At 38.8% G+C, this 25093-nt stretch overlaps 1 protein-coding gene across 1 annotated transcript in view; it reads right to left on the bottom strand.

Annotated features, from left to right (window-relative positions):
* Positions 1–13030: 13030 nt before the first annotated feature.
* PRUNE2 (prune homolog 2 with BCH domain) overlaps positions 13031–25093 on the bottom strand; it is a gene marked incomplete at both ends in the record, with an annotated part of 138500 nt that continues 126437 nt past the window's right edge. Inside the window, 7 exons of the mRNA XM_082300845.1 lie at positions 13031–13082; positions 14552–14590; positions 15116–15151; positions 16986–17084; positions 20386–20472; positions 20627–20758; positions 24267–24369. Of these exons, the coding sequence (XP_082156971.1) occupies positions 13031–13082; positions 14552–14590; positions 15116–15151; positions 16986–17084; positions 20386–20472; positions 20627–20758; positions 24267–24369 (548 nt within the window). The remainder of the gene's footprint in view (positions 13083–14551; positions 14591–15115; positions 15152–16985; positions 17085–20385; positions 20473–20626; positions 20759–24266; positions 24370–25093) is intronic.

The following is a 25093-nucleotide window of genomic DNA, read 5'->3' on the forward strand; positions in this document are numbered from 1 at the left end:
GTCTTGAGGGAGAATTCTCAGGAACAGGAAAAAAAACCCCTCTTTTATACATGTATTTACTTTTAAACTGGGATCTAGCTCTACATAAAGAAGCTGCCAAAAGACAGACATGGTTCAGTTTTCACTTTTCTTGTTAATATACACAGAAAAATCTCAGCTTTTCAACTTGGATCACCCAATTACTAATTTTTATTTCTGATTTCCCACATGCACCCAGTTTCTCATGCTTGAGTGATCTTGAAACAGCTGACAGAAATGTCCCTCGGATGAATCTGTCTGCTGATGACCGCAGCAGTAGATGACTTCAAACACTTGTGTTTCCCAAGCAGAGGCACTGAACAGGCTCCTGTAACTTCTGCATGTTCAAAAGGATGTGCAGTCGGAGTTTGCTCAACTTCTTGGACAGAGCTTATTAAATATTAAAAAACCCACTGGAGACTCACTGAATTTCAAAGTTATTCGTATCAATATTCATATCAATATTGATGTTTAAATAATCTGGGGTTTTCTTTTCTAAATACATTTAAAATGTTTTTGCATTCGCCCATTTTTTATAAAGCAATTAGACTTGTTTGTTTGCTCTCTTCTCCTCTTTCTTTTCTATCAGATGGTGTCAGGGATACTTGTGTTGACCTCCTTATTTGTGTTTTTTTAATGAAGACAGAATGTCCAGGCAGCCAGCAAGCTCAGCAATTTACAAAAACAAAGTCCTAGGTGAAAGCAGCACAACATTACTCAAGATTTTCTCTTACATAAACTTGCACATCTCTGTTACTCTTCACCAACAACTCTGAAGGGCTGTCACACATCTGCTCCTCCATGCATGCCACAAGGATTAGTGGAATGACAAATCAAGCTGGTTAAACCAGTTGCCAATATATGTGGTAGGTTCCTTATGGCCTCCATGATAGGAGAACGCCTACTATAGGGGAAGCTCTGAGCACTTGCAGAAGCTGTGTGGCCTCCATGCTTCCCCTCCTGTGAGAAAGAGAAGGTGCTGGAACCAAATGGGCACCTCATGGACTTCAGATCTGGACATATGGAACTGCGAAGTAACCAAAACAGGCAGACCCTCCAAAGGGTTTTTTCCCCTCCTTAATTTACAAAATCTTCCCACAATTCATACTAAGAATGAAAAAGAAAAAAAAAAAGATAGCAAGTAGCAGTGAGATGTTGCATTACCAGATGGTGAATTATCACTGAAATAAAGCTAAAACTAAAACCACAAACACTGTGTTTTTGCAGTGTACCTGAAGAAATTAATATTTATCTTGTTGGGCATAAAATTGATTGTATCCCTGAGACAGCTAACTTAACATCCAGTACCCCATCAGGCAGCAGACCAACAGACACAGATCTTTCAAAGCTTGAATGCAATATAATCTTTTTCAGCTCTGGCTTTGCTCATTAATTTATGCAGCTATACTTATGCATATATATTTATTAATATGTGCCTAATGTAACACATCATATCACACCTGTCTACCTAGAGGAATTGTCACCACTCTGTTTCACAGCCCTGAGCTTCAGATCACTAAAGATTCGGAGAAACCTTCTTGTGCTTCCTCAGGATTCCCACTGCACCACATTCCTACTTCAAGAGAAGGCACTTAAAATAGCACTGTTTGAATTAGAAACATGGAAAAACTAAGCCATTCATCAGTAGTAATTATTCATTTGAAGTTGGCATAAAGTTAGGAAGCTAATAAATGGAAGAAGTGCTAGTGAATGGCAATAGAGAAGTAAAAACACCTAATATGGATTAGTAGTAGTAATAGTAGTAGTAGTAATAATAACTTATCAGGCTGAACAAACCAGAGAGGGAAAAATCCAGAGTAAGCTATTAGGGTTGCAAAAGAGTGTCTCTTCAGGGTTCTGTTCAGCATTCACAAAAAAAGCCCACTCTTGCTCTCATCCTGTGCTTTTTCCTGGGCTGTTTCTGCTCACATGAGGAGAGAAAATAGAGCATCAGCTTTGCAGAAAGTGCAGCAGCTGGAAAATGTGAAGGGTGTCTAGACAGCCTCAGAAGGGTAATTCTGAGGGGACTTTACCCTGCTTTGTCCCTGTCTGATTTAGCACAATAGAGTGCTTTTTTTTTCCCCCCCCCCCCAGGACTTGCTAGATCTGGCAAATAAGTTAACAAAATTGGTGACAACATTGTTTCTGTGGGTTCACATCACTAGTCTCATGCATTTTTACTCACTTCATATTCTGACAACTGAGGAAGTACTCCACAGCAGGTACTGAACCTGCTTGACAATCCTCCCATGAAAATGCCACCAATAGCATTTAGACCAGTGTCTAGCTGACCACTGCTCTGTTTAAGGCACAACATTTTAAGCTAAAGATGCCTGATTTCAGGTTTAGCAGGCCAAAATTAGCAGCAGCCTGGTTTTGATCTTGTATACTGGTTTTGGCTGGGATACAAGTTAATTTTCTTCATAGTAGCTTGTATGGTTCTGTTTTGGATTTGTGGCACGCAATTTGATAGCACGCAAACCACAGAACTGCAGAACGGCCTGAGTTGGGAGGGAATTTAAAGATCATCTAGTTCCAACCCACCTGCCATGGACAGGGACACCTTCCACTGGACCAAGGTGCTCAAAGCCCCATCCAATCTGGCCTCAACCAGGGATGGGCATCCACAACTTCTCTGGGCAACCTGTTCCAGTGCCTCACCACCCTCTCGGTAATTTTTTTTTAGTTACTGCTAGGCAGGCTTACACAGAGTCAAGGCACTTTCTGCTCCTCCACCCACCCCAACAGCGACTGGGAGTGCTCAAGGAGTTGGGAGGGGACACAGCTGGAACAGCTGAACCCAACTAACCAAAGGGGTATCACGACCTGACCATAAGGCATCAATGCTCAGCATGCAGAGCTGGGGAGAGGAGGGAAGGGGTGTGTTCATGGTTTTTGTCTTTCCAAGTCTCTGTTACATGTGATGGGCCTCTGCTGTCCTGGTGATGGCTGAATCCCAGCCTTCCTACAGGAAGTAGTGAAGAAATTCCTTGTTTTCCTTTGCTTGTGTGCACAGCTTTTGCTTTACCTACTGTCTTTATCTCAGCCTACAAGTTTTGTCACTTTCATCCTTCCAAATCCAGCTGTGGGGAGTGAGCGAGCTGTGGAAGGACTCACGTTAATTCACAGCATCTGTGAGATGGCAAGAAAAGCAGAAAGCTCTCCATCTAATGGGAGCTGTGAACAAGGGACACTTCTCACAGTTACTGTGTGTCACAGCCTACCAGACAGAATAGAGATTCCAAATCTCCCATTACTGAAAACTAAACAAAATGCTATTTGAAAGGAAATTTTTCCAAAGAAAATTGATTCCAGAGAAAACAGCAGCATCCAGTATCTATGAATATTTCCTCCTGGGAGTACAGTGACCGCCTGGATAGTGTAACCTTATTGGTGGACCAGGTTGTGGGTTCATCTGTTCAGTAATTATGATCGTATCAGTGATGGAATTCCACCAAAGCCAACTCTTCTACTTAAAGAGTATCAGACCAGCTTTAGTGGATCAGCAAGGCCTCACTAATTTTGCTGCTTGATCCCAAAATCTGCAGTGTTCAATTCAGTTGGTTTCACCATACTGATTTTCTTTCCTGTTCCAGTGGTAATGCAGTACGAAGTGAGTCAATAGATAACCTGAGGTCTTTTATTGCTGTATAAATCTATACCATCATATATCACTGAGACACCTTCAGGAGATGGCAGCTTCTCCTCTGAGCACTGCTATTGATCCATCAAGTAATACAACAGTTCTCTCCCGAGGCAATAAGCTTTTTTTATTTTACATCACCTTTCTGGTCTCCATACTTTATCTCCTATTCTGTCATTTCTCTCCTGCAGCTATTTTCCACTATGAAACACTGTGTTCCATATGCCCCCCTATTGCATCTTGCTCTTTCCTTTCTGTATTTAATTTGCTTCCTAATTCACACTTATGACGTCTTCTGACTCATGCTTACTCTGTGCAAGTCACTAAGAAATGTGCAAAATTTCATTTTCTCAATTGACGCAACATATCCCATTTCTTCAGCTTTCTCCCCTGTGCTATGTAAAGGCTGGGTGGGTTTTATTCTAAACTGAGTGAACACCAGATTAAGCCACTTATCTCCAGGGATTCCATAATTTCTTTAAATAAGAGGAAAAAAGAATGTTTGGAACAGAGCTCACTTGTGCTTCTTTCAAGTAAAGCCTCCAGGTAAACAGGCCTGCTATGTTTCAGAAGCTGTCCCCAAGGAGAATCAGAATTTGGAAGGAGGCTGGAGCCTCAAGCAGAAAGATGCCTGTAACCCTACCTTCCCCAGTCATTTCCCTGATCGGTCCTTCCTTCCCCTAGTTTTACTTTCTCAGACTGATAATTTTAGCTGTGTTCCTTATTCTTTCTTTTTACATCTTAAAGACCAAATATCACATTAATATTCTCTGTGTTCTTTCTGTTCACTGTTTAAAGCAATGTTACTCATGCTTCAAAGGGACGAAGACAGAGATGAAGTTTTATAGTCTTGATGGCTTAATACAGGTCTGTCCTAGAAAGCCAGCACTTCATTTTGAGTCACTCTCTCATGGAGGGAGCCTGCTTTACATACCAGGCCTCAGGGAGCAGCATGGGAAGTACTCTGTGGATCACTTTCCTACATTGCTGGAGGGTGCTTTGCTTGCTGCCTATTGAAATACATATTAAGAGACAAGAAGATAAGGTTTTGACATGGCTGATTTGAATTTTCTTTTAACTGATTCTATTTTAGCAGTAAGCTGTGACTTGGCTAAACAGATACTACTGAGAAGTGAAATAAAGGAATAAATTTAACTCCTTTGAACAGTGTGGCTTGACAATCTTAGAGTTCAACAGTTTTTCTGACAGACTAGATACTGCATGAGAAACACTGCACTTTTTCTTTCTGCAGCAGCCCACCACAGAGGTCACAGTTGGTCAACTCAAACAGAACAGAAACCCATTCTCTAGAGTCAGTATTTACTCCCAAGACTGTTCATAGGTCACTAGCATAGTGTTAGGACAGGCACATGGGTCTGTTGGTATGTCCCTCAAGGCATTTAAAAACAACAAGGAATAAAAAAAAAAAAAGGTGGCAAGCTTAGGCTGTGGTTCCTTTCAGGTTCTCAAATTAGGCAGAGCTCAGCCCAGTCAATTCTGCTGCTTGGGCTGAATGGACAAAACAGAGTCAGTAGGACTGCCGAGAGAATTCACACTGTGTGAGCAGTAAGTGACCACTTTTTCTGAAATGGGTGAATGTTTCTAGGAAAAATAAGTGTAACGACCAAGCACATAATTTTTAAAGAGACTTCAGTACCTTTGCAAAGTAAGTTTTTGGGAGAAGAGGTTGCATTCTGTAGCAGTTGACCTTTTGTCAGGCAAAGACTACAGAACTGTAAACCACACCAGCGCAAACAGGAACAGCTGACATTTTAACTTCACAGTGCCATTCTCTGGTCTTCCCCTGTGCACAGCAGATAATTGTCACACCCTGTCTGCATGTAATGTCTGTATTTTGCAACGGGAACAGGGTGCCAGAGGGGTTGCACGACCCGAGGAAAGGGACAGTGAATGAGAAGTAAAACTGCTCATCTTCTGATGCTTGCTCAATTGGCTTGATCTGTGCCAGGCAATACAGGGACACCCCTCTTGTTTCCAGAAATAAATATGGCTGCACAGCTAACAAAGTCTGACCTGTCATTTATTCCCACTAGTGGCACTAGTAGGAAACAGGGTCACTTCTAACACTTAAACTGATAACTTGGTAAACATCTGATAAATCTCCAAACCTATCAGAAGTCAAGAAACCTATTTTCAACAAGCATGAAAGGTTTGTTTAATTCAACTTCTTTGACTCTGAAAGGGTCTAGGAGCACTCATCAAGCTGCTTGCAGGTGGGTGGCAATTAAGAAGCCACAGCTTATCCCCTTTAATCTTGTATTTGGTGCCTCACTGGCCAATGCTCAGGACAGCTCCAAAAGTCAGCCAGGTTTACTTAAAGTGGTGGCAGTATAGATTGGCCCATCTGACACAGACTTAGACTGGGATGTGCGCACAAGGTACCAGGCAGGTCAGAGGACTCCCTGTCCACCAGATCTGACCCCTTCCTTCAGGCTGTTAATCTGCAAAGGGTGGTTTCACAGTCAATCTCTTTCTGCCCTGTAGCTTTTGCCTTTTTGATATATGAGATGGACTATCTGCGCATTTGATCTTCATAGCATGGACATATTTGATCTTCCATAGCATGGACACAAATTAGAAAGCTATTTAAAGAGCTGCTTTCTTTCAGGAACAATACTGCTAGTATCAACAAAGCCATGATTTTAATAAAGGTAGACGGGGAATAATATAATGAGAAACAAAATTAACTCCATTTCAGTTTTCAGAAAGACAGACAGGGAATGGAAAGTAAAACAAAATATCTGTAACTGTGCAAAGAACTGACCTGAACCAGTCAAGTGTTTCCATGCACCCAGGGAACAAAAAACCCCACAATTTGGAGCTGAAAGGAAATATTTCCAGTGGTGGGTTGCAATTCTTTATTTCTGATTCATAGGTGTATATATATCCATACAATGATATTAGATATCCTTGTATTGCTTAATCTATAATTTAAATCAGCATAGGTATTTTAACAAAAAAAAATTGCAACTATAAATTTATATTTGACCTCAGCACTCTGATACACAGTAGAAAAAATCCATATATAAAAGCTTGTATCTGTGCAATTATACGTACTATATTTCTCTTTCAACAAACTACTGGTTTAGTAATATTGATACGTTATTGTTTATATAGAATTGCTATATCATAACATTAAAAAACTTTCCAAAATATATTAATAAGCAAAGATAACCACACTTTGGTCTTGCAATAATTTTTTAACCATCACATAGATGCCCCATTTTATTTTAATGTGAGATTTGGCTTAAACAAATTCCTTCCATCTCAAGCTGCCACCATTATTCTGTCCACACTAATCATATTAATTAATGTATAACTTTGCTGTTTAGTTATTTCACAAGAAGCAAATAGAATTAAATTCAACTCTGAGCTGACAAAATCACAAATCTCTTATACCCCACTTAGGTCTCAAACAGTGAATGAAGATTTGTGCTGAACCTCCGCCTTGTGGTGAACTTCTCAAGTGGAAACTTTTCTCATCTATTGCGTAACACCAGTCACGTGGCTTGTCCTAGGAGGCTTAAACTACAAGTCTACAAAAGATGCAACTTCATGCTACTAAATGCTTTTAATAGTTTAGATCTTAATGAAGCTTAATTAGCATCTGGAAGTCAATACAAATATTAATCTGTACATAAAACATTATCCCCAATATACTAAGTGACAGCACTTTTATAAGGCAGACACAAGCCAGGATTTAATATCTGAGAAAAGGTGGAAACTACCAGACCCTAGTTTAAGACAAGGTTACAGAGCAGCAACAATGGTCAGCAGGATTAGGCCCTTCCTCTGTGAAAATTTTCAGGAACTGACAGAAAGATGTGATACAGCAGACTAGCAAGTATGACAGAGACACCAGCACAGAGCAAGGACTGCAGAGGGCACATATTTCAGTTTTCATGCTGGCCAATAAGAAAGCACTCTTTTGCCTTTCTGACAATTTTGTCAATCTTTGTTACAGAAGCTGAAGCCAACTATGCACACAATGACAGATGCTTGCTTCACTGCTTGCAGACTATCTTGCAAATACAAAACAGAAACTGACAGAGTTGGAAGTGTGTGAACCACAGAACAAAAATATCGAAGGACAAACAGAACTTTTACTTTCAGTTTAGATCCTGCTGAAAAAATGAATGCTCATGCTATACTGCCTCTGCTTAAACTTTATGCCCCAATAAGTATTTTGCTTGTTTTCTGTTCCATTAATAATTCTGAACTGAAAGCAGGACTAGAGTTAGACCATACTTAAAAGGTGCATTTATCTTGAATTGTTATGTCTAAGGATTTGTTTACAAAGTAAAGAATCCACAGATGTAATTCTAGGGCATGTAAGTACCTTGTGAAAAAAAGAATATTTCAAAGAGTATGTAATAATATGACTCCCATTAGGACTTCCCAAAAGGCAGGTTAGTCAGCAGGTTTGGAAAGTGAGTATGTGTGTTCATTAGGGTAAGAGAAAACATTTGTCATATTCTTGACTCTTGTCTTTTAAAATCATACAGAAATCACTCGATAATTACTTTGTACACTCCTGCAAAAGCATAGTCTGAGAAACTGAAGCTATTTCCCAGTAAGGAGTAGGACTTACAGTAGTATCTTTTGTGGCAATAAACAGGACAGCAGCAAACAACAGATGCTTAGGGGTTTTTTTGTGTTTTTACTGCTGTGTTCTGTGACACAGACAACAAACAGCATTGTAAGACTTATTTTTTTATCTAACAGAAACACTCTGAACAATATTTTAACATATATTCCTAAAAAATGAGTATGACTCCCACCTCTCAGCTGTTAGTAGGAAAGAATATCTGACTCACATTGAGAAAATTAATAGCCTTTACAATTGGAGACAGTATGTAATTTGAAGACTCATAACTTTAAAAAAATGTTTTTAAAGAAACAGACTTAGAAAGAAACAATAAATTAGTGCTCCAAGAATTTTAGAATATATAACAGTCATTTACAGGATTAGCTGCTTCCAGAAAATTATCCCTAAAACAAAGATACTAAACTCAATTAGTAAAATAAAATTTGAGTTACTCATTCGCCCTCTTGGAAGTCTGTTTGACAACTAATTTATTTTTTAGTATATCACACTTTTCTCTGACCAAATAAAAAAATCATTTAATGAAGATGGAAAGACTTTTCAGACAGCAAGAAACACAAGTTCATAGAAGCATGAATACTTTCAGCTGGAAGGCGTCTCAAGGATCATCTAGGTCCAGCCCTTTTGCCTTGTGCCAAGGACACCTTTTACTAGACATGCTGCCCAAAGCCTCATCCAACATGGCCTGTCAAATTCAAAAAAGTCCTGCATAGTTTCTAAAATTATTTTTAAACAATAAAGTTGCTGCTGCTTTGTGACACAAGCAAACTAATACTTATTGTAACTATAATGATCATGTTCAGCTATGCATAAACATTAACATGCTGAAGACAAAAATGAAAAAATCCCCATCCTCATTGACCTATTCATGAGGCACACTGTTGGTAAAATGGTATCCTTCTAAAAAGAAATGGCACACACACACAGAAACCAATGCTAGATGATATAGCTTTCCTAATGAAAACTGTTTCTGAAAACAACAAAAATAACCAGGCCCAAAAATTCTGCTGCCCCATGGCAATAGGACTGGCCCTTTTGGTCTTCTTGAATTGCTGAATGAAAGGGAAAACTTATGAACCAAACACAATTGACCAAATCACTCATTGTACAGCATGGTTGTGATTGTCTGGGTGATGAAAATCCATGTGAAACCTCTTCTTCAAATGCCTGGCAACGATGCTTCTTATTTCAGGGTCATGTCCATGCTATTTATTAAAGACAAAATGACAAAGAACAACAACATCAAATTAATCAGTGTGTGAAAACACATGGCTAGTCATTTACCCAATCCTGAGCTCCCAAAAAGCATTGAGTATCCTTATCTCTCACTTACTTCAATGCAATAGTGTGAAATAACTTACACACATCCCATCTACATCTATGGAAGTACACACCTTATTAAGTTCTGTTATTGTTTTATTGACATTAACAACTACTTTTTCAGCAATTCCAATCTGAAGTAAACATCAGGTGGGAGAAGAGCCACTGGTGAAATGATACAACAGTGTGGTAGGAATGGGTACCCCTAAAAATGTTGCTAAGTGTAGAGTTTTGCTATTTAGTGCAAAGCACGTCATCAAACACTTCAGAAGTATTCTTTAGACTAAGAAGTTGCTTCATAAATGTTGCCTCAAGATACAATCTTCCTTCAAGAATACATAATTTAAAGTTTCCTCAATATTTATGAACTGTTACACAATGGTTCTTTCACTGTGAATTATTTAATAATTTTTTTTTAAAGTCACGAAGAAGTGCAAGGAGTTGAACAAAATAGAACACAAGGGAGCATGACAATAGACAAAAGCCTTTGGAATAGTATGAAAGAGACAACAGAAACAAACTAAGAGCTGGGCAGACTCCAGAGGCATTTCAGCAGAAAGGATACAGAACAAAAGTCTGTGTAAAACTGCTGTTCTCAGAGTGAAGGGATTTACACAGGATCCTATTTCCTGAAGAAATTACACAAGAAATGAGGGATATGATCACAGGAAGATTATTGCCACTTCTGAAGACAGAGTCATACTTATGCAGGGAAAATAAATGCTATGAATTACCATTATTTGGCTTTAACTATATTTAAGATAAATGTAAATTCTTTTCTCGTATTGCTTTTTGCTGCCCAGCTTATCTTTTGAGAAAAACAGGAAAGTTGCTCAAGCCACAAAAGGTCAAAATCATTAGCAAAGTCTTTAACTTGTCATTTTTTGTTCTTATACTTTGAAAACCAGTTCTCATATTGACTCATTATAGAATAAAACAGTGTCTGAGGAAAGAAAAAGATGCATAATGAGGTATAATGTCAACCGGTTCAGGAATCAGGATTTTACCTTTATGATTCTAACCTGTATATGAGGTATGACAGTGTGATAGCTTATTAGAGTACTGTTTTATATTTTAAAAAGTAAAAACCAAAGCTCCAAATTATTTATGCAACTTTTTGCTACATATACTTCTAATTATTTATTAATACTCATGTTATTAATGGAATCTTTTGCTGAGGATTCAGGTTTACTGTATGATATTTCCTGTACAATATTCCAGTGTGAGACCGATGCCTGAAGTGGCCACCTAAAAAACATAGACAGGAATAAGGGAATAAAGGTAGGTATTTATTTGAAGGGCCTTCAAAGGTACACCCTGGGGAGTCCAGAGGCTACTGCCAAGATGGACCCCAAGATGGACAATAGGTCACGAGTTCTTCACACTTTTATAAGTTTGGTTCATTTGCATATCAGGGTTAATTCTCCAATTAAAGCTTCAGTTAATGATGCAGCTTCCCCAAGCCTGCCCCCTCCGTTTAGAGGCTTTTGGTTTATACTTTTTGGGCCTAGGACAGTCTGAGCGTCCTTGGAGAACAGGCCTGGAGAGGCTTTGTTATGTCTACCTGGCATGAGAGAACAGCAGCTAACAGACCACAAGAAACTTCAGAGTTACACACTAGGCAGTACAGGATTTGACAAATATGAAAGTTAAAACCCAAGGCATCAAGACAACAGCGTTTTTCTACACACCCGTCAGATGGGTTGTTGGGGTTTTAGTTCTCCTCCTGTTTTCTTTTTCTCTTAAAGGAATTTTCCCCATACATGTTGCCAGGAGGACAAATTACTGGGTGCTTAAGAAAAACAAAGGACCTGGCCACAGAAGGAGGGGTGCATCTCTTTCACCTGTGTTTGTGGGCAGCCAGTTCCTGGCATTTGGACGGAGAGAGAGGCTGCTTCTTTGGCTGCCTTCCTCCTACCAGAGAGACCCCGGAATTCCTAAGTCCATTTTTCCCTGCCCTGGTGGGAGCCAGGCTGAGGCCGCCCTGCCCCCGCCGTTGTTTCGAGCCTTCGCTACTCTGTAGCCCTGCTCGCCCTGCCTGCCCAGACCTCCGGGGGTTCCGCTGCAGCTCCGGAGTTCGATACATCTTGTCTGCCACCCGGGATTTGTGCTCGTCCCTGCTGCTCCAGCCTGCCGCTCCAGCCCGCTGTTCCTGAGAGTCCGGGATCAGCTGCCCAGGGGTTTGTGAAGCTTTTTTGTTCCATCCCTTCCCGGGATCCCAGGGCACGGGTGCCGCGTGCTCCCCGAGCTCGCTCCGGAGCGCCCCCTGCAGCCGCGGGGGAACCATCGCACCTGCCCTGCTCACCGGGAGCCGCCAGCGCCCCTGCCGGCTGCGAGCGGAACTGCACCCGAGGGGAAAGGGCCCGACAGCCGAGAAGGCCGGCACTGGGTTTGTGTGTGCTGGTACTGCCAGAGTTGTTGCTGTTTGTCTGACTGGTTATACACATATAGATATATAATAGTAAAGAACTGTTATTCCTGTTCCTCATATCTTTGCCTGAAAGCCCCTTGATTACAAAATTATAATAACTCGGAGGGAAGGGGGTTGCAATTTTTTTTCTTCCATTCCAAGGGAGACTCCTTCCTTCCTTGGCAGACACTTGTCTTTCAAACCAAGACATGGGTAGGGACAGCAAAGTCCTCAGTCCCTCTGCCATATGCACACTCTGCTGCAATGGCTGGTTCTCCTGACATGCTGTTCTAGCAATGAACTGTCAGTGCTTGTGTGACACACCACACCCACCAACACTCTCATTGATGAACAGGAAGAGCAGTGCAGGGGTTTCCATTTTCATGCTTCAGTTATGGCATCAGACAGAGCAATAGCATACCAGAGGACTGACACATTCCCATTTCCAAGGGAACCAGTCCATCTTTGAAAGGAAAAGACGTAAAGACGCTTGAGAGTTAATCAGGAAAATAATCATGGAAGAAGCTGAGAAGCAGAAAAGCAAAGAGACGGCACATGTCAAGAGTATGGCCCAGAAATCAAAGTAAAATGTAAGACTTTTTAATCTTTGAATGAGAACAACAAGTTTAAAATTGAGGGTAACGCATGGGACCATCTTCACTGTGATCATGATGCACTTTTTCTATCTGTTTTTAACATACCTTAACCTGAATATTCTCAGGCTAACAATTATATCTCTCTCTGCTTGAAAATGGTTAAGGACACTTCAAACACACTTCACAGTGCAACACAAATATAACAAATCTTCAGTATATAACACATATATAAATTATATAAAATATAAAGATACCAAAGCTTCAATGCTTTTTCTGCCTGTATATGTTGTTCCTGAATATTACCATAAAAGTATTTAGGTCTCAAAAAAGCTTTAAGGAGTCTACCCAGCCTCAGTTCCTAGCAGCATGGTTGTAAAATAACGGTAAAATGTAATGACAGTATCAGGCATAAATTCTTACTCCTGCTCCACTGAAGCCATTTCTGGATCATTTGAGAGGCAGCTAGTTCTGGATACAAGGAAAAAGATAAGTAAACATTTTTTCTGTGTTTATTTATTTATTTCTCTTTTAAAATACGACATAAAATTTGGGGATGTAATAATCAACTGTAGTGAGTATCTTTGACAGCACAAACACAGAAATGTTGTTGTTGTTAGGAATGTAGGGATCTTAGTGCCCACAACACACATTAGTTTGAGAAAAAAAATTTTAAGCTATTTCTTCAATATGGAGAAGGGAAATGCACTACAGTGACCTCATACATCCAACAATAACAATAATCAGTGATGCCTCATATGAATATTTTGTTCCCCTTTCACATGTTACACTGCAGCTTCTAATATTTTAAATGGAGTAAAAAGAAAGCAGCTTTCTTGCACTGAGTTTTCATTGTCACATATGCAGTGCATTTGAAAATGTTTGAATAGAAGGGATAGTGGTTACATTTCAAGGCTGGGTAGGCCTTTTTGTCTAACAAAATAGTCAGGTGGTATGAGATAACTACTTGTGTGAATTTATTGCTTCTGAGGCAGTCTTAACTACTAGAATCAAAAAGCAGTGGCCAGTATTTTAGATATTTCTCTGTGGTTGTTTTAGAAACTAACCTCAGAAGAACTGAAGGAAAATGTGTACTGCAAAAGAAGGAACTTTTGGAAAAAGTTTTGGAAAAAGAAGAAGCTGTAAGATGAAAAGAAATTTCAAAACTCAAAATCTTTGGTTACAAAAACTGCAAGGGAGAATGTTAAACTAGAAAAACAGACACAGACTCCTGCTCAGGAATTTTGTGTACAATACCCACATGAGGAAAGTGCACTGGATACTTTCTAAAGCTCTGTTCAGTGAGTCAAGAATTGTGTACTTAAGGATTTCTTTGGTTCTCTATACCATACTGCCTCAATATACTCAAGTCAAAGCACAGAGTTATCAGTTTAAAGCATCTGATCATCACCTGCCACTGATTTATTAAGTAACCATAGACCGTATAATATTATTATCAAGTATTAATTCCCTGGCCTATCCAGCCAACACTGGAAAGACAAAAGAATTTATGGTTAAGGTATCTACCTTGACTGAGAATGAGGTATATTAGCTAACCTTAATTTAGTAAACTGTAAAAAAAAAAATTGTAGAAAGAACTACCTCTTAAAAACTGTATGAATCATCTGACATAAAAGGTGAAAGGTAGAAAATGTTTAATGATCCATTTTAATGGAGTATGTGATTTCAGTCATTCCCGTGACTGCAGAAACAATCATCAAAAACCAGCAAAAATGTTTTATAGTGTAAAGGTATGATTATTTATTACTGAGACCCAGCAGTACAAAAGCAGTGAGAGGGGAAGTCAATTCACAAATGGGGCAACTGACACAGCAATTGATACTACAAGCTGACTGTTGTACCAAACACAATTTACTACTGCATTCAAGCTATTCCTGTGAAACAATATAATGCCAGCATTCAGCTGAAAGCTATCTTACTTAGCTGTTTCTGAAGCTTCCCTCAGCTCTTCATCCAGTCTGCATGAGTAAAAGTTATTGATATGAAGAAACAGAGAAGCAAGCAGAGCATAAGAGTGAAGCAGAGCAATAGCAGAGCAAAGAACAAATACAGTACATGCTTTTAAAATAGGCACCCAGTATAATTTAGAGCTAACCCTAAAGATCTTCACTTCAGTATGATACCATTTATCCCTGTGCTCAACCCACCTTAAATCTGTAACTCCTTATTTAGCTCATTTGGAGGCAGAGACAGAGAAGCAGCAGGGGTCTGAGGCATGCCCAGTGGACAGAGCTGAAAGCATTCAGTTGCTCTATCAGATAATGTTAAACTAGCTGCAGCCTGGGCCAAGTCAAGGACATTTACAGTTCAGTGAGTTTTATTCGCAAGGGAGGCTGATCTCAACAGCTTGAAGGGGAAAGTAAGGTTCCACATCATTGCAAGTCCTCTCTCATTCAGCTGTTGAGGTCGCCTGCAGGTGAAAGGCTGTCACACAGATTCACTCCATTATGAGCAGCAGCACTGGGCTAGAAAGCAAGTTTTACCTCATTCTTCTCTTAATACACTTCTCTTCATCATACCTTACAAGATACGAGTGGATGAAGGAAGAGAAAAGATGTAAAAGTTCATATGATACAACAAGCATATTGTATCCCACTTCACTAAAAACTACCAAAAAACGACACAAACCAAATTCTGGCGTAACACTATGTACTTTATAAAGGTGGGATTTTTCTTGACCATAGGTGGTATGTTTGTTCTTGGCAATGGAGATTACGAAGCCAAAAGATTAACTGTATTTTTCTGCAGGAATCTCTCTCAACTTGCACCAGAAGTGAAGCTATGAGCTGAACACTGCTCTTCTCCCGATGGTACAGGAATAGCCCCTCACAAATGCCTTGAATGCACACAGCCTCTAAATCTTGTTATCACAACATCTTGAAATGCTTGCCACAAACTGTCATCTTTCCAGTTCTGTCTTTTTTCAGCAAACTCATAATCTCTCATCTGGCTGCTGATGACATGAAATAGGCATTGCCTTAAAACTCTTGAAGTTTTGACTACTAACATTTCTTTGGTACTAGTGCCATGATCATTTCACCTTTGGTCGGACAGGTGAATGGACTTCTTGAACATTTTTAATTCTACAGGGAAGAAAAAATGTGCATAACACAGATGTGTGTACTGCCACGGTGTAACGGTAAAACACAGCAAGGAAACAGATAGAAACTCTCTGTATCATGGTAAGGTTTCTAACAAAGGGAACTATAGGAAACCAAAACGTTTACAGGAATCAAAAGATAATTTGTTAGGGATGTTAAAACATTATGGACATCTCTTTGTCAGTTGACCAATGGCCTCTGCTCCACATTCTTAGCAACATTCCATCTCTACAGAAGTTACAGCAGCAAATGAGATTGAGTGAAAGTCTCTATGACCTCTGATTTCACAACTGTAATATACTGTTTTCATGACTGCCATTGCCAGAACTGAGCTTCCCACTTGCTCCCTGGAATTACACCACTAGCCTGACAAAGGAAATTGCCTTACTACTGCTGTTAATCAGGTGTGAAAACTCCTGCCTGGGTCGAAGAGATCTGTGACAACTTCAAAAGCTGTCACTGACCAATCATAATGAAAATACAATCATACTTATGTATCTACTCACCAAACTACCTTATAGAACAGGCTCTTCAATACCTGGGACATTTGCTAAAGAGAATAATTAAAAAAAAAAAACCTGAACTGTACATCTTTTTGATAATGACTACATGAAGACCATGTTTTTTTTCAGTTGTGTTTTCAGTCCTGGTATACCATTTCATTTTGTTGTTTTCCAGTCTGAAAAAATGTCAGTTGAGGTGAGCAATGCCAATCAACTTCCTACAAATTTTTAACAGATATTTTCCTTTAGAAATGCCTGCTAAAATTTACAAAACTTCTTCACATAAGCTGCAAGAACAGAGAAACTGTCTTTCAGTGGTTGTGGATTTAACCACGAAAATTGACAGGGTAAGGAACAGTAAACCTATGGAATTTCACTGGTCTTGTATTGAACAGGCTATCTTTTAATTAATGTTTCTGTTCAAAGCCCTGCATGAATAAAACTTGAAAACACTTTCACTTAAATAGTAGTAAAAGTTACGAAAAAATATGGCATAGATGATACCTCAGGAAAGGCCAAACTATTTTCCCACTCCCCTAGAAGTAAATATTTATTGTGTGTTGTGTTTCTCTTACACAATGGTCTTCTGCTTCTGAGTTTGACAGTGAAATGTTTGTGGAACAACACATGATAATTTTTAAGAACATCAGGAAAGTGCTTTCTGTTTTTCTTACAGTCTGTAACACTATTATTAGTTTGTGGAAATAGTTTCCATTAGAACAAGTACATGCTTAGTGTACATCACTTACTTGACAATACTATCTGGTATATGCACATACTCCATTGGAATCATCTCCCGAAGCTCTGCCAACGTGTTGATGTACTGTATCTTACTGCTGAACTTAGAGCTGAAACACAGAAAAAAGGTATTAAAATAACTTTGCCCCCACTCTTTTATGACATACTAAAACCAAATGAAGAAATGTATTAAATATGTTAAATAATTAAGCATTTGGATATTCATATTTCAATTACAGATTGAGAGACTGGACTGTTAATGATTAATGACTCAAAAAATCCACCTACCACAGTTGAAAAAGGCTGGTAAGAGGGAAATCCTGTGAGGTGGGATAGCACTTTTTATCATGCCAATCCTCTCTTACTTAATGGCTCAGTCTGAAAACTTCCCTCTGGGAAAGAACCAGGACTTTCACACAGAGCCTGAAGGTATTAATCCCTGACGTAACTCGTGGGCAATAAATGACTCAACTTTGCTGATGTATGAGGCAGCTGTAACATCTTAGAAGGCAAGGTACCTGGGCATTCCCATCTGAACTTGAGTGAATATGAATGCAATGGACAGTTGGAAGGAGATGTATAAAAATTTGGAAAACAATCAAATTCCTTACAGACTACTTACATGTAAAAAGAGATGGGAAGTATTACTTACATGGATATAATCGTCGTGATGGTTATCAAGTGATTGTGATGACTTAGCATTTCTATTTTACACCAATTCTCAATCAAACACAATAAAACTGAATTTCATCATTTGTTCAGAAGACCATAGATCTGATTGTGTCTATTCTTACTGCAGGGTCTGTTTTTATGAGGAAATATCTTGTTTATTCCTGCTGTGCTATATCATTCATTTATTGCGCTTGAAAAATGATCATTTGGAATTAAGGCTAAATTGTTCAGAAAACACACTTAAAACATAAGGCTATTTACTTGTCTAACCTAAGCTATTTGGTAAGTGTGAGGTTATGATAAATCTATCTTTCTCATTTGGCTCATAAAGCCAATTTTCAAATTTAGCTCTAGTTGTATTTAGATCATCTTGTAACATCAGTAGTAGTGGCAAGCTCACATTGACCATATATGTTAACTGTAGGTCTTGAAAAACAGAACATGTTCTGTCTATTTACTGCTGACCTGCTGCTGACATGCAGCCAGACAATAGGAAGCTTCTGAAAGAGCTCTGAGCAGAACGTTACTGGCCCTCCCCTCAGCATACATATCTTCCCCATAAGATAAATTGAGACAACTGGAACAGAATACATAAAGGTGCTGTGAACAGTTGTTTAAGCTCATTCACTGTAATTTGTACCAGATTAGCATCACTAGGCACACACACATAGGATCAGACAATGGACACATTTTAGATCCAAGAATCACTCACAGTTATTCAGTCAAAGCTTGGTAATACACAGATTCTTAGCATTTTACCCAAAATGTTAATCATAGTCTGTAGCATCAGAACTGCCACCTAAAATAACTTGGCAAGCTGCAAGTCAATCATAAGCTTCTAAAGATGGTGGGAAGGGATTAAAAAAATCTTTCAAAGGCTAATTTTTCCTCCTAAGGATTCTTCTGGGTCCACTAATTCCACTACAGTGACTGATTTCCAAGTAATTCCTTCATGTGGGAGTCAGTGTATGGGCATGCCAGATACAGCTTCTTTCAGACTTTAGGGAAAGCATGCTGCCAATAATGGTAACTTTCCACCATTTAAATACTTTCATCACAAGTCAAGCATGTTTCACAGACCCTTGCTTTATTAGAAATCTAATTTCTTACCTAACACAACTCAAATAATTTCTGGAGTATCTATAAGGGTCCTAAAAGAGTATCCAAGATCTATCTCTGTTACCTCTAGTTCTTTTCATTCTGTGTATTCAGACAATAGTTTGTCAGTCAAGATGGGTCCCACACTCCACTGAATTTTCTTGCCAGTTTTTGAGGTAGAATAGAGTTGAGGTAGAATTGAGGATAGCCTGCCCTCAGTGACTTGACTGCCCCTTAAAATTTTGTTGTCTTTCAGGTTTTTGATTTCTGCTGTTCAGTCCCACATCTTAGCTGGGACAGGACTCATAATGTTCTTCTGTCCTTGGTAAGGGTCCAAATATCTCAAGTCATCCTCCACAAAAGTCACACTAGTCATGTGCCCTGCCCACCTTTTTTCAGCTTATATTTGCAATTCACTTTCTTCTCACACCAAGACTCAGTCTACTTGGCTGAGATGGTCTCTAGTGTGTCTAGTTAAGTACTGCTAATCTGCTCTATTTAGAGTGAATATTAAACTATTTAGAGTGAATATTTTCTCCTGTTTGGTAATGAAAAACCTCTAATCACTGCTGCTTAGTATGGTCATTTTGAATAAATGACTAATGAATTGAAACAGACATGACTCTAAAAGAAAAAAACAAACTCTCATTTCTGGGAGCAAATAAGATGGCAACAGAAATATCTCAGATATCAAAATGCAACTCAGTGAATCCTCATAACTACTGTTGATAATTCCAAGTATTGCTTCCCTGTTACTCTGGTATTTTGAATTGTTACTTTCAACTTGGTCTTAAAGATACCACATCTAGAAAGGAGCTCCATTATGACACTCTGCCTGTTGCACTTTGGCAGCAATGGGACATCTCACATGCTTCCCGATCCCAGTGTCACCCTGTCAGGGCAGAGCACCCTGTGACAAGACATCTCCAGTGTCTTCACCTGCAGTCTGTGAGCAGAACTCCCTGAGATCTCTCATGACATATGTCATTCGCTGTGTGGCTTCTGTAGATGATGATTCTTTTCCTGCCTGAAGCAACTCTTTTTCACACCTTCCAGTCTGCTCTCTCTGATCTCAGGATTTGAACTGCATACTTCCCTCTACAGTAAGTGTGAAGTCTTTAAAGTTGGTAACCTTTTTTTTTGATTGTCTTACTAATCAAAGCATTATTTTTGACAGCATTAAACCTTTTTTGAAACCAAATGCATTCAAAAACCTCAGGGGGCAGGCAGTCCTCTTGTATGAATTATGAGCAGCAATGATATTTTAAAAACCCAGAACTGTAAGTTAATCTTGTTCTGTAGCCAGGATTTTTAAAATAAGGTGATTATGTTACATGCAGTCCCCTTTTCTATATGCCTTTTATCTGGGTTCCAAATAAAGACTATTTTATGGAACTGTATTTCCAGTTTTACATACACATACAGGTTTACAAAACCATGTCTATGACATCTGCAACTAGATACTCATATAAATTTTTTTTTTCCCCTATTCACCTTAGGAAGGTGAAATTCAACTTCCAAAATCCCAACATGAGCTATAAAATGAGTACTATTTAGTGAAAGATTAACAGCCATGTTTGATGATTTAGGGTGCATATGTACTCTTAGGGACATAGAAAATCACTGGCATTTATTACATACCTTATAAAAGGTCGTGTCACAGCCAGAATTGTCCTGATAAACCATGATGGATGAACAATTATAAATGATTTCAAATTCTTCCGTAATCTAAGTAAAAAAAAAAAAATTCTTAGAAAAACAGAAAAAAACCACAAAAGATAAAGAAAGATCCCATACAGTAAACCCTGGCATACAGGTGAGTTACAGAAATGGACAGTGTTTAAAATAACAGCTGTGGATCAGACAGGAATATATTACTTACCGCCGATCAATCATCTGATAACATTTTTTCATCCAACCCAATCCAGGCATTCTTCTTCTTGGTGTTGCTCCATTCAAGTAGACAATCATATAGTCTTCAGCTACCATCAGCTCTAAGGTACTGATTACATATCTGATAAAAGTACAGATGCCAGTGAGCATATACTGCACATTGTCTGCTTAAGCCCAAACTAAATCAGGCTACTAGGAATAAATGAAGGCAGACTAAACACTTCATGACAACACAGGCTTTTCTTTTCCTTTAAACAAAAGCAAACATTTAGCATTGATCACCACGGTACCTGTGGATACATAACTAGAAAACCACAGTCTTACCTATGTCTTCAAAAGTATGTGGTTTCCTTACAAAAACAAGAGTTTCACAGTGAGTTTTCAAATATCACTGGTGAATTTGCTTTTCCTCAAAAGTATTGAAATCAGGAGACTTTGCAAGGGAGAACATGGCAGCATCATGTGAAGTCCTACCAACTTCTGTAATTAACTCTTGAGAAACTTCTGCTCACTATTCTAATCATCAGGTTTGTTCAATGCAAAAATAAAAGGTGTCAGAAGATACTTGTTTGTAATTCTAGTGATCCTCACACTACTGCTACCGAGTCTGTGACTGCAAAACACAAAAAAACTCAAGTCTAAGAAAACTTGTCCATCAACCTGACTTCTGATGGGACAGAGCACTCCAGACTTCATTTTGTGAGCAAAACACTCCCAACACTCATTACCAGACAGTGCTCTTGGGGCAAAATTCATCCTACCTAGAAGAGCACACTACTCATTCAAGTAAGAGGATAGTTTTAAAGTCTTGTTTGGGACTATCTATGCAGATGGTTTATTCAGCAGTCCACATCTCATTTGGGATCTGATCATCACAGGAATGTTCAAACTGTTCTCTCTACTATCTAGCCTCAAGGCATGCCTATGTAAAAACTAGAATAAAAACCCGCAAGTCACACCTTAAAAACCTGAATGCCTGAGTGCACTCACTACAAAAGGCACCTCTATCCCAAAGCATAATGGCCCCTTTCAGAGTTGTATGGGAATGCCTCACAATCTAATCTGACCCTTAAATTCCTTAGGATGTAATGTCTTTAAAAGAACTGTAGGAAATCTAGTTCTCACCAGAGAGTGGTATTTTATCTGGGCATAAAGTAGGCAGCCATTAACTAGACTAGTTTCATGCATTTGGTAAATCCCATCTAAATCACTACTCCCTCAATGCATTTCACTGCTCTTTCTTACCTTGCAGTTGTGCATTCCCTGCATTTGCCTGACATTTGTGAAGGCTTATGTCTAACAGTGAAATAGGAAAGCAAGGCACTGCATGGGCATTCTAATGCATAAAAGTTAATTTAATAGCTACTTTAACAAAGCTACTATTTGACAGGTTGTGAGATTAGCTCTTCCCACAGGGCACAACATCTAGTGCTTTAAAGGCACTTAAACACTGAAACATACAGAAGTGTGTAAGTACGTATTAAAACACTACAAGTCTTTCAGTTATGGAACAAGACAGTCTGAAGAAAGGTCTGTTTATTAACTCCAAAGGGAATTATGCCCATAATCAGTTATAGTAAGAAAAATCACGCATGTTTCTCACGAGAAGTAGGAGCCCTATTACGACAAAAAGGAATCTTTGCTAGTTTTTTAGTCAGATCTCACTAATCTCACATACTTTCATTCAACAATGCAATGTAGGTTGAATTAGCTCACTTGCCATTTTAAGGATACTACACTCCCTTCCAAACCTTACCTATCTAGTAATTTATTATTCTTTGGTAATAATGGCAATTTCTTCATTATTTGGAAAGATGGACAGAAATTTTCTCATTGACTAAAACAACTGACTCACTCTGAAGGCAGTGTTGGTTTTGTTTTCAAAGTGTAGTTTTTCAAATTGAGATTATTTTTTAAAAAATTAATCTGTGGACTGGCTTTAATCTGACTTTTCGGCAGCCACAAATTAAACAGCAGATTTTTAAATGTGGCTCTGTATTATCTACAAAAACTGCTGTAGAAGCTGTTTCAAGCATTTTCACCCAAACCCAACTCTTCAAAGACAATTTTACAAAATTAGTCAGTATAACAAATAGGAAGAAGATAGTAGGAAATGTGAAAGGAATTCAGATGGGAAAGCAACTGCAGCAAAACTCAGGAGCAATTGAAGACAGTTGTTAATCAGAAACTAGAGGTAGCTTCTATACTATCAGAAACACGCTGTATGAAAGAAGAAAAGCGATTCAGCAGTTTGCAGGTCTCTCCAGATCCCTGTGTAATTCAGCAGTAAAGAATTACCAAATATTTAAATATATCAGTTACTGTATATTTAGTAAACTGTTGCACTCCCTCTGTTTCCATGCAACGAAGAGATCTAGAACTGAAAGAATGGGGTGAGCTAGCTCCCTTTTCTTGTTTTAGAGAGACCCAAACAGTCTATAAGCCTTAAAATAAGCTGCAGTTCACAGCCAGAAAATGTGACCTAAAAAATTGACTTCGGCAATATCCTTAAGCCATGTGGAAAAAGCTCTTAAGGTTTTCTCTGCAAAGTTCATTTACCACCAGCTCTATCTGAACAAGGGTCTTGGGTGAAGACAAAGAACAACTATTGAATGTCAGTCCTGGTAATAGCTTTATTCCATATTTACCAAGTTAAAACCACTGTAGTAATTCCTTCTTCTCTTCTAAATTACTGGGCATTGTGTGTATTAGTTATTCTGACCAGAAACTAAAACACTGAGTCTTATTTTCACCTATAGACACAATGTTAAAGACACTGGCTGCCAACAAGTGCATCTTCACAGACTAGAATATTAAGGAGACCTGGGTCTGTGCTCTCAGTGCCTTGTAAACTGCAAATGGCAAAAGCTGGCTCCTGCTGGCTTTAGAAATTACTTACTGGGTTTCAGCATAGAAAACACTGGAATGATTGATTTTTTAACAGCTGTAAGTGGAAGTAGCTAAAGGCACTTTAGCTGCCTTCAAAATTTTGGGCTGCCACCCCAATTGCTATTAGGAATAATTTTCCTGTGAAAAATTTGGGGTTGTGTGGCCAAATTTGTGTCCTGCCCAACTGGCCCCTGCCACTTACAGCGGAATCAGAAGCAGCTGGAATCAGGAAGCATAGTTAGAGCTGCTTGTGTCAGCAACTGCGATTTATCCTGTTTTTAAAAAACAAGTGTTAAAAAGTGACCATGTGACTCCTAAACCCAAGATATCAGATATTAAAATACATTCAGTGACACATCATGATAATATATAACAAACAACAAATAGTGAAAAACAGCCTAAGCCCCTGCTGACTGTTCTCAGCAAGACCTGGAAATCACTAGTGAAATAGTGCAAAGACTGCAGCCCCAACAAGTTGAAGATACTGCATTCCTTGACATTTACGGAGATACTAACAGTCAGATTTGGTCCTGATAAATATACCTTAATTTGGGAAGGTGAGTAGGTAAAGGATACCAAAATAATACTCCACTGAGCAGTTTATCTAAAACTGCTATTTTCCTTGTCATTCCCCTTCTAACAACCAAAATTACCTCTTAAGGAAAGACAGGTTGCCTCTCTCTGCATAATTATGAGTACTAACTCAAAAGACTCTGTCACATTGCTCACATATCACTCACAGGAAAAGATTTTCCATGACATAGTTGTAATCAGTTCGACTGCTGTCTGGCAAGAAGCATGCCGTGAACACAATGATAGCATTCAGACCATCACCATAGTATCCTGTGGAAAAAAACGAAAACGCATTTTTATCTTTGTCAAAGGCTTTTAATGGGATAAAATTTAAAAAGAAATCTCAAAGTCCCGTAATAGAGCTACTATGTCTACTGCTGAAACATACCAAAATGCTTCATACTGAAGGTTTGAAAATGTATGAACTATCATGAAGTGATAAAGAAGTTGGACAGTCAGTTAAACTGAATCCTCAAAAAACACACACAGCACAACCACTAGTAAACTTTTTATAGCAAAAAAGCCTTCTAAGGCCTCTACCTCTCATTCACTGCAGCTCTGTGGCAATCACATACTGAATGCTCAACTTAGACTGAGGAATAAGGGGCTAAAGAAAATATCCTACATTTGTTGTCCTGCATCGTTTGAATTATGTTTCATAAAGTCTTGCAGTCCAATCTCAGTTGGTCTGTGCAGCTCCAATAGCTTTAGAACATTAAAATTATGACTACACTCCACTATCCCTCAAAAGCTCCCAGGGATCTTTGTAGCAAGTTTAGTATAAATTACTTTTTAACCTTGGATACTCGAGTTGTCCAATACTGGCATTCTCTGGGCTCCATCACTGCCTAATGATAGCTGTAAATCTTCAAAGCTGTAGCACTACCATTCCAGGGCCCAGCACAGCTGCTTATAATCCAAAAGAAAATGTTTCTTTTTCATGATGGATTAATGTTGTTTAATCTTCTCCACAATCCTTTGCAGCTGCTATGGA

Source organism: Coloeus monedula (genome assembly GCF_965178545.1).
Source record: "Coloeus monedula genome assembly, chromosome: Z".
NCBI lineage: Eukaryota > Metazoa > Chordata > Aves > Passeriformes > Corvidae > Coloeus > Coloeus monedula.